The following is an 11,355-nucleotide window of genomic DNA, read 5'->3' as shown; positions in this document are numbered from 1 at the left end:
ATCACCCATTCCCCAACCTCCTCTTTCATTATACACTTTTTATCAAGCCTCGATATTAGTCGAGGCTTATGGATTTTATATCTATTAGCGCGATGTGTGCGTGTAAGTTCGCGAATAGTCCAAATTTACCGATCACGTGTATCCATGTACGTTTAATTTTAATTTTTAACACTACATTATGGGCACACTCACATTGACGCAATTATGCTTATAACGGCTGATAAATAACCTTCGATCCAATCTTATATTCAAATTTAGTACGCATTGTCATTTCCATTAAGAAATTAAAACGATAAAGCTGCACGAGTATAAAACTGATAATGTAAGGATGGAATTGTCGATACGCAACCAACGCATGGTATTTCAATTTATTTTCAATGGGAGCTTTAGAAAAGGATAGGGACTTGTGTACGTGTCAACAATCGTTTATCGAACAGCACCAGGTGATAAATTATAATACGAAAAATTACGTCTACGCAATTTGAGCGAGGATTTATGCGCGGTTTTTTAGGGATCGCGTGTAAAATGGAAAATGTAATTATCATTTTGGCGTAGAAGGCGGAGGCGATTGACGAGGAGGATTTGTTAGTTCACACGTAATTTGGAGAAATAGAATAGATGTCATAAAAATTCTGACGTAAATTATTATACGTAACGATTGTACGTTCTATAACAACGAAATGGATAATTTCTCGTCAGCTTTTGTCACTCGTCTAAATGTACGTTTTTGCATTCGAAGATATTTAAAACAAATCGTTGCATTATGATAAATTTTTATAAAATTATTGTACGTATAATATTTTGGTGATATTTAGGCTCAAAGCTCCTTCTAACTATTACAATAATTTGCGAAAATTTAATTTACTTGTTTAATTTAATTTGCACCTTCAAAAATATATGCATAATTTATCGAATAACAATCGAATAAATAAGAAATTCATTAGTTTCATTTAATGCGAATTCACATTATGCACGAGCTTTTATCAATAAATCCGAGATTAGAATGTAATTTTTATTTGCTTTTCCCGAAAACACTTTATATTAATGAGAATTAATAATTTATCACCGATTAATACTTTGATTTAGATGCTCAAATTCAAATCTTTTAAATCCTCGATTTACTTCCATTATTAATTGCGATAAATAAATTATAATGAAGAGTAGAAAATTAAAATGTTACTTTTAAAGTAGATAGAAGTAATATAACGACAATGTTACACAAACACACACGCGCACAAAGTTTAATGATATTTCTGCCCTTGAAAAGTATTATTACATAAAATAGAATAGAATAATTTACAATAACGGCAGAGTTGACGTGTATTAAGATAATTTTTCGAATACTTCTAATAAATGTTGCTCAAAGTACATAATGAAGATTGACAAAATTATTGCACGTTACATATATTTTGTAAAATGTTAAATGACGTTTAATCGATAAGAAACAAGATGAATCATTTACAAAAATAACGATTTATAACGAATATATATCCATTGCTTAGCTCGATTACTCGCTTAACTCTGCATTCACTGGCTCCGTTAATTTTAAATATTTCGAAAATATTTTTAGCGATGTTGCATCTTCAACGACGATTAATGTATCCGCAGCCTCCCATCCTACAGTCTAATCTTAGATCAAAAGTTGCCGAACTCCAGTATTTTGATAATCCATTCGAATTAGCGACGGATACGACATTAAAGGTTTTGTCGAAACATCCGCTCCCCCCACCCGCCCGCCGCGTACCAACATCTTCATGCTTACATGCTTATTTTGAAAATCACGACGCTTTGCCATTAGTCCGACATATACACGCACGATTCTCCTCATCACGAGCATTAACACCTAGTGGAACCTAGTGTCCTTGTAACGACCGACATCACTCGACAATCTCATAAAAACACGCAACTTACAAGAGACCACGCAAGCACAACGTGGTCGCATGAGCTTAAGAACGAACTTGGTACTTTTCATATAACTTAATCAGAGGGATTAATGAACCGACGTTCAAACAACGTAGCTGTCAAGTCCCTCATATCGATGTCAATTTTATTTCCACATTCCATTCCCATATACGAAATAGCCCGATTGGCGGCTAATTACTAAGGGGGCGTTGGCCCCGGGCGCAGGAGTACTCACCGCTCGCGAGTCGCTCATCCGGCAAATGAGGGAAACTGGACCGCGGAATCGGCACTTGAGCTGGGCCCTCATGTCGAAGCGGGTCGATCGATCGGACTCCCGGTGGCTGTCGGCCAAAACCGCCGTCGAGTTGACGCTGAAGCGGTAGCTGGCCTCGGCCGCACCCTGGGGACAGACGCTGTCGCGGAGCTGCGCCGCTGCACGTCGGTTCACAAGGAAACAAGAGACCGTTCGGTTGTAAGTGAGGTCTGGTGAGTGAGAACCGCGAGAACGAGGCCGAGGCTGCCGGTGCCACGATCAACCACTTTTGCAATTTATCGTAGCTTAAGAGGCTCCTGGGTCTGACAAGTTTTCCGGGGACTCTACTTTATTCCCATCCTCGCATTTCATTATGTCGATTCATGCATTTATATTGTCTCGTATATTTTATTATTATCATTGTAAATCATTGTATAATCAAATTCGTTGTATAATCATAAAGATATCATCTTCTTAATTAGGCGTTTCATTAGGCGTTATTAATGCAATTTTATTTACAAAGGTTAAAATATGAAAATAGTTTAAATATAAGACGAAAGGAAAAGTGTATTTGCAACTGAGATTCGTACTTTCTTGTAGAACAGAACCATTCATCTTTCATTCTAAAAGTTTCCCCCAAGGGAACATAGGAATGTTATATGTATATTTTTAAACATTTACTCGTTATGCTTATGACACGGATCATAATTATTAAGTTTATAGCGTATTGCTACATCTCTTAAAGAGAGAGAGAGAGAGAGAGAGATATGTAATAAATGTGTGTATGTAGTGTTTGTGTGTATATAAATATTACGCTATTACTCTTTTTCCATTAAGTTCATTGTAGAATAAAATTTCATCAATTTTTTCAATACAACAATGAACTACATAATCCCCGATATCATCGATGAAATGTGAAATATTTTTCAGTTCTTGCAAGTATCATTTAAAAAAATAAAATAAAAGAAGAAAATTATGATAATCATATGCATTAAAATTTAACGATAATTTGCTTTTTAACGTAGTACATTTAAGAAGAAAATTTCTTATCTAACATTATCGTTTTTAACCATATCGTCTTTTTAGAACTTATATTATTTATTTTTGACCTTTTATTTCAGCAAAAAGTGTATGCATTGCTATTTATGTCGATAAAAAAGTCCTTATAAAAAGTTCTTTCATTTTGTTTACACGAGACATTATTATCACGACAATTTATTCATAAAGATGTCGCCTATCTTTCGTTCTATATAATTCATGCGAAACGGCGCAAATTTTACTCATAATTTACGCTTTTAAGGTAACTTTTTAAGGAATCGTTTGTCGATTTGCTATATTAACGTGTTACGTAACGTCTTCCCGTACTATTCGCCATTTACTATCTTTCAAAACTCATTCTCTCTCTCTCTCTCTCTCTCTCTCTCTCTCTCTCTGTCTCTCCAAGCCATCGTTTGACTTTTGATTGTAACCGTCCGAGAGTTCTGTAAGCTCGTTGAGAAAAAGTCCAAAGCAAACGACATACTTCTGAATAAATTATCTGGAATAACATTGTTCGCGTATGCAGAGAGCTGGCAACGACTGCCAGACATTACATTATCGGCAAAAGGCGTAAGCAGGTGAATTTAACCGCGACTGTTTGACCAGTAAAAATGTCCCCCCCCCCCCTTCCCACCTCGCCAGCTCACAAACATAAAGAAAAAACAGCATTGTTTACGATCGTGCAGGTCCGGGCTGAAATGCATCAACGGTGGCCCACGCGAGTTTATCAGTCTGCAATCTAAAGCAACATGGAGGGTTCGAGCGAGTTGTCGGCGCAGCTTCGCAGCTAAAGCTCAAAATCGAGTATACCGATTGCAATTTAGATTGGACTTTAAAATCTCGTGAATAATTAATGCCCGCCTGAATCCAAACAATTATTCATTCGGTCGGGATATTCTTCGCGAGCGCCCTGGAGTCGAGTCGAAGGGACTGAAATGCCGGCGGCCGAGGCGGGGCGATTAGCGCGTCCGAATTAGCCGGGACGCGTACGTGAGGCAGAAAGGGTTCGTCGCTCCAACGTCGCTTTGGCCTTTCTTCGAAAGCGGGGGATTAGGGAATAGAAGGTGGATGGACGAATGGATGGATGGACTCGGGAGTTGGGGGATTTTCTTATACGCCGACGGAGGAATTTAGCGGGTTGCGAGTGGATCGACCGACTAACCGGAGGCTCGACGCGAGAGAGTGAGAGAGGCGTGAGTTTAACTTGATTTTAAGGAGAACTAAGTTATTCGGGATAAATGGCCCTAATAACGTTTATTTTGGATTGTTTTTCGAATATCGAATTGTCTTATTATAACCTTTCTCTCAAGCGCTACAGCCTCCCGTACTGCAAATTGAAAATTCGAATGTTCGAAGCTTCTGATCTCGGATTATTTATCAATGGAATTCTTTTCATCTCATTGGCGTGGCTGCTTTAAAAGGAGATTGTGATGAAAGTCGAGCGCACATCGCGGCATTAAAAGAATCGCCGTTATTTCAAACAAATCGCTGAAAAGTCTATTGAATTAATTTCCCGTGTTTGCACGAATACTTGTACGGATATGTTTCCCTTGTGGCACTCGCAACCACCTTATTTGCACTGAATTTATTGTCGGCTGGATTTTCAATGTAAATATGATATGGAATTAAGTACGCAAAATACCGCAACAGAGCGAGGTATACACACACACACGCACGCACGCACACACACACACACACATATATATATATATAAATAAATAACGAGAATCGATGGAATATCCGATTAATCGATAATTGATAGTAGTATCGCGAAGTAACGTCTGCTTACTTTTCGATAGACGAAGCAACGAGGACAAACGATCTATCCAATGTCGAAAGATTCGAATGCATTGTTATGTGCGTTAATTGCAGTCTCTTTCAATGGTACGTAACGTTAAAATTAATCCTTATATTAATGTGCCGTTACTTGGGGTCGCGCGCATGAACCTGCCAATTTCATTACAACGTGTAAATGAAAGTTAACGTGCGCTTTAAGCGTGGAATAATTATACTTAGAGAAAAAAAGTAATTTCTACTTTAATTTATATTTAATGGAATATCGTTTAACAGTTGAAAAATTAATGAAAATTCAACAAATGATTATACATGTGTGTGGGTGTGTGGGTGTGCGTGCGTGCGTGTGTGCGTGGGCGTGTGAGTGGGTGTGTGCGCGTGCGTGTCTTAAATAATGAAATACCTACGTCCTCGTAATTATAAGTCAAAGCAATGCACAATAATTCGCTCGTCGGATTATTTTAGAATTATGGAGTTAAATTTCATTTGCAATGTCGTAACTTCATTTAGTCAATGGTAAAGGTGCTATAGGCGTCTTTCTAGCCTCAAAGGTTCTGTCACTTAAATAGGATTTCCATAACTATTTAAAGACTCTATGAAATAAGTTTTACTTTTTTTTTTCATTTACTATTTAACTTATTAAATTGATATTTTATTTTATTTTTATTCTTTTTTTTTCGAGGTCTATTAAAGTCTATAATTAATTGTAATTGCTGGAATGCAAAAATATTGTTGACTTTATTTGAAGTTGAAAATTTTATATCATGAAAATTGTCAATTTATCATTTTACTTAGATTATAGCAGATAATTACTATTCAATATGTTTAATCTCATTTTTACAAATCACGAAAAAAGATAAACATATTTTTAACAAATAGGATGGAAGATTAAATAAAACTTGCGATTATAAATTATGTTTTACTTTTTATCAATTAATCTTTATATTAAAGAATTTAAATTCTTAAAATTAATAAGAAATAATTTTGAGAAATAAAAGTTTATTGTTAAATAAAATTTATTATACAATGAATTATGATGGAATAGCATATAATAAGATTTTAAATAGTCATTGTGTGCATTATTTATTATTTTTGACGTTCGATTTAGCCAGCTAAAAATAATTATTAATTTACTAATAAGCTTTTTCAAAAAATGCAAAGCGATGCAATTTTAAATTATTGTCTTATTTTAATCAATGAATTAAATTCATTATTATTTCATAAACATCTATTATTACAGAAATAGAGAAAATAAAAATAAACTATATAATATCGATTAATGATGAAGTAAATTGGTTTTAGTTTAGTAGTCACAGTGTCATTGTTGAATATAATCTTGTAATGTCAGTTCAATATAATTCGTATTTACTTTATAACGTTTAAATAGATTATTAGTATTAATGATAAATTAAATTAGGCATATATATATATATATATATATAAGTTTTTTTTTGTATAATAATCATATAATATTTATTAAAACGTGATCAATATTTTCTAACTTTAAATAATAATCTTTCATTAGCGACATATTAAATAAAGAGATCATGCAAATTATAATAGTCGTGGAATCAGTTTTTTTTTTTTTTTTAAACAAAACAATTTCTTCCACTCTTTTTGTAAAAAAATAAGAAATAAACTATTTCTTACCGACCACAAGAAAATGTCATGTAAAGTAATTGAAAGTGTAGCGCGATAATTTTATGGATTAAGCTTTCATATTTTGAATAATTGTTTTAAGCCACAGTTTGTTTTTTTTTTATTTTATACAATATATGGTAAGATATGGTGATTTATTTTATATTTATTAAAAGCTTCGTGACTGAATTTTGCATAAAGAAGTTTGACACGAACGAAGTAGAATTACTTCATTTTATTAATGCATTACGAGTAAGAATTTTCATATAAAGTAACAATTGCATTAGAATGTTTATGGCCTTTTTATTTCTGGAATACTTAGTGGGAAAGAATAGGTGTCTTTATCGATGAAACATTTCTAAATAACAACGTTTCAACAATAAATATATGGCTTAAAAGTACTCCTGTCTAACTTTTCCATTTCAAAGGCACAGTTATGCAAATAATAATTAATAACCCAATTATTCGTGTCGAAGTATTTCTATGAAAAGGCGGCCTTATATTATCGAATATAACTTAATTGAATAAAAGCTAAAGTTTGCAATAATAGTCGAATGAAATATATGTATTTCAATAATGTCGAATGCGCGCGATAAATTAACATCAAATTAATTGCATTAAAGATTAAAGAGATTTAAAATTCAAAATCTATCATTTATGAACATGTTACTTCTGCAAATACAGTGAAAAATTATTAAAAATTATCATTGATACAAGGCACTCTAAAATTATATTGCACAACAAAAACAAAAAACAAAAAAAAAAAAAAATTAGAGACACAATGAATTAGGTGATAGTTATGATAATTAAAAACTAGTTCCTAATTAAATTAAACCACATAAAAAGTGTAAAATTAATTTTTATGTTATTATTGAATAAAAAATATTGATAAGCATAATATGCTATAAAATTATTAAAATTCTTGTAAATGAAATTAAAGGAATATTAAAAAATTTATTTAATGTATGCCGTATCTGATTGTGGATACAGTTTTTACAGTTCCGTAATAAATTTTCTTAATAAGTTTGAGTTGTAAAGAGTAGTTGTAGAGTAATCAATCTCTATAAAACACATTGAATTTTATTAATTATTTGTTTAATAATTATATTTAATAAATTGTAAAATCATCACACGCAATGAATTATTTTCAAAATCACATAATCAATTATTTCGTGAAAAATTTGAAAGAAATCAAAATCAAATTATTTTCTCAATATAATTTTACATAAAAATTATATATATATATATATATATATATATATATATATATAGAGAGAGAGAGAGAGAGAGAGAGAGAGATTTTTAAGAGTAATTACTGTAATTGAAAGAGAGTTCTATTTTAAAATCGTAAATTATGCCTCTTAAAATAAAACAGCTATTTCTTTCAATAAAAAATAAATTGAGTGATTTATCTTTAAAGAACGTAAGAGATAATCATATTATATATTATGACTTGTAATTTTATTTCAGAGCAATTTCTGTCAAAAAGATAACACGATGAATAAATGAGGAATATAAAGCTTATATTAAAAATACTTACATATACATGCATTTGTGCGTGGGAATGCGTAGGTACGTGTGCGTATACACGTGGATGCGGAAATTATTATGAATAATTGGAAATTGGCAAGTGTTATATGTAAAAATTAATTTATCGAGAGAGGAGAATTTTCATAAAGATTTAAAATAATTCCGTCGAATTGATAAAATAAGAAATTAATCGTTACCGAATCATAATAACCTATTATTATTTTTTTAATAATATAGATGATACATTTTAATTTATTAATATTTATGAGAACGTTGTGATGTAAAATAACTCTATTATTACAAAAAGTGTATGAAATAATCGATAAAATGACTGAAAATTATGGCAAGGGCATGCAATTGAATTTATTAATATTTTTTGTAATCGACTATAATGAATATGATTAAAGTTATAAGCAGTCATTATATAATAATCCAGCCTTCCGAAAAATGCAAATTTCTATAGCATATATTTATGAATGATAGTAATGCCAAGAGAGAGAGAGAGAGAGAGAGAGAGAGAGAGAGAGAGAGAGAGAAAATTACGTCAACTATAGCCACATTAAACATAATACTACTATTCGATAGGACGTGCATTTTTCTTGTAAATTATCTGATAGCGCATGCTTTAGCCAGAATTGATTTCGATAATTTTCGACTTATGGATCCTTCGGATATATAGGAGAAGTGCCGTTTGACACGAATCTTCGCGCCCGTTAAATTTTGTCGAAAGTCAGTAATAAGTAAGAGGGCTCCGAACCTCTCGTCGGCCCCCTCACAAGCATTCACGAACCAACCAAACCAACGCACATTCCACTATAACTCTTAAGGATCCAGGCGGACACGGATAAGACGGCAGAAGCGGAAGGTCTGAGGATGAGCCTACGCTACCGACCCAAAAAGAACGGGATGAGCACGACGATCATCGGGCCGATATCTGCTCGTCACTGTGCTCTTATTGCCTACTCCTCGGTCCTCGGCTCCTTCCTCCACGTCCCAGCGACACAATTGATTTAACCCTCTCGGCCGTAACACGCATTATTATATCGTCCCCCCACGAATTTCCACTCCGGCCTCACCAAGGTCGTGCGCCCAAATACATAATTCAAGCGCCGCTGCGCTCGCGCTCTACTTCGCGGCCTACGTCGGTAGATTTTCTCCATCCATATTTCCGTCAACGGATTTTTCTTATCATTATTATTATTATCATTATCATTATCATTATTATTATCATCATCATCATCATCATCATCATCATCATCATCGTCATCATCATCATCGTCGTCATCATCATCATCAACAACATCATCATCATTATCATTATCATTATCATCATTATTATTATTATTATTATAACGTCAAAAGTTGAATTGCCGAATGCCTAATGCTGGCTATTTACCCGACTACCAAATGTCCCTGCGTCTATCTATCTCTTGACAGCCACTTTATCGACCCTCCTTATCACGCCTATAATTATTCTACGTTTATGCAATAATATAAAGATGCTGTCTCATTGAATTGCTTCGCTTCGCACGCTAGAGGCGCGCTATTTCTTGTCAGCGCTCCTTTTCTTCGCCAATAATCTCTCCCGTACTTTTCTCACAGCCCTACCAATGTTAATTGTCACTCGTGTCCTACGTGGCATCCTTGCAACCACTTTCTTTTCTTTTCTTTTTCGCTTCCCCTCCTCTCCGCCCCCATTTTTACGCTTACTATCCGTTATGCAGATTCTGAAATTATTATGCTGCTTTTATATCTGCTTGGTTATCTTGTTGGGTATAGGATTCCTAAATGAAGCTGATAAGGATTGTAATGGAATAAGGCAATTGTTTCTGTTAAGCCTTACGTACGACTACGCCGTTGCGATATTGTTGCAACAAAATGGCAATTGAGTAAACGAACGTGACGCCGATACTCAACCTAACAGATGCCATTTTATTCCGCTTCGGTCTGCTTCGGTTCTGGATAGTATTTCCGATTATTAATAAGTTTATCAACCTGACACGACTAAGGACAATAATTGTCGGGTGAAAATTTAGTTAAGGAAATAGAGACGAAGAGATGAAAGATATAAATTGCATTTGTTCGTACAATTCACTTTCGCAGCGATGATTTATTCGCTCAGCCTGGCAAACTTTTAATACGATAATTCTATTCATTTGCTTATGTAAGAATACTTTTAACTTATAATGCATACCGAGTACAGAACTATTATAACATTTACGTTTTTCGAAATCTTATTCAATACATTAACATTATACATTACCTTGGATGCAAGATGTTTGTACTCTTTGATAAATTCCTTAGAGTACTTAATTTCAATAAATAAATCCTACCTCTGCAAGTCTTTAAGACCTATTTGCCTCAACTTTACATTCTACTCAATGTAATTAATGTTGTTATTATCAACAAATTATTCTTTCAGCAACTGAATAGAACTGCAGTATTTTCTTGTTTAAATAATATTTAATTCCATATATAAAGTGGAATTTTTATATTATCCCATTACAACATTGTCTTTTAGAATATTTATAGATTTTTTTGTAAATATTCGCTATAGCTAGACGGTCGCAAAATAGTACCCAATACTTAATCTTTCATGTGAAATTCATTTTTCAACCAAGAACTTGTAAAGATTTAGAAAAAAAAAAAAATGTTGGAAAGATTAAAATTTACTATCCACGAGGATCCATTATACCATTAACACGGATCTGTTTTTACGCGTACAAAAATTTTCGGACAATTCACTTGACAAAAGCACAATATTTTCATAAACTAATAATCCAGTTATTTATTAAATTCATTGCTACTCTCTCGCGAAATATCAACTACCGAAAGTCTGCTCTTTTTCTTTAGATTCTTTCAATAAAAACTCACCAGCTTGATATTAGCATTTCTTAACATTACATATGTACTTGAAGCACACTTGATACTCCAGCTACTTTAACTGTCATTTCACCTTCGCGTCTCATGTATTGCTTTACACATAAATTGCACGCAAACGTTAATGCGAATCGTCTGTGGCACTTGCGTTTACCTATTTACGCGAAAATCATCTACTTAAAAGCTTGCGCTGCGGAAGATTGAATTCTCCTTCGGTTCCTTTAAGTGTCATCAACTACTTTACTCAAACGCTAGTAATTTTGTCCGTCGTTTTTACTTCTTTTTTTCCCGTACTCATCTTTTCCCTCCCCCCCCCCCCC

The 11,355-nt window shown here is 33.4% G+C and overlaps 1 protein-coding gene across 1 annotated transcript in view; it reads right to left on the bottom strand.

Moving 5' to 3' along the window:
- The window catches only part of LOC105365164 (uncharacterized), a 16,310-nt gene extending 7,185 nt beyond the window's left edge, over nt 1-9,125 (bottom strand). Inside the window, exons 1-2 of the mRNA XM_011503259.1 lie at nt 9,048-9,125; nt 2,138-2,334 (exon numbers count right to left, since the gene is read on the bottom strand). Of these exons, the coding sequence (XP_011501561.1) occupies nt 2,138-2,334; nt 9,048-9,078 (228 nt within the window). The 5' untranslated portion in view covers nt 9,079-9,125. The remainder of the gene's footprint in view (nt 1-2,137; nt 2,335-9,047) is intronic.
- Between the last annotated feature and the right edge of the window lie 2,230 nt (nt 9,126-11,355).

The sequence above is a fragment of the Ceratosolen solmsi genome, unplaced genomic scaffold (assembly GCF_000503995.2).
Source record: "Ceratosolen solmsi marchali unplaced genomic scaffold, CerSol_1.0 scaffold45, whole genome shotgun sequence".
Taxonomy (NCBI): Eukaryota; Metazoa; Arthropoda; class Insecta; order Hymenoptera; family Agaonidae; genus Ceratosolen; species Ceratosolen solmsi.
Note: the sequence above shows the minus strand (reverse complement) of the source record. Positions and strands in the feature narration are given on the sequence as shown.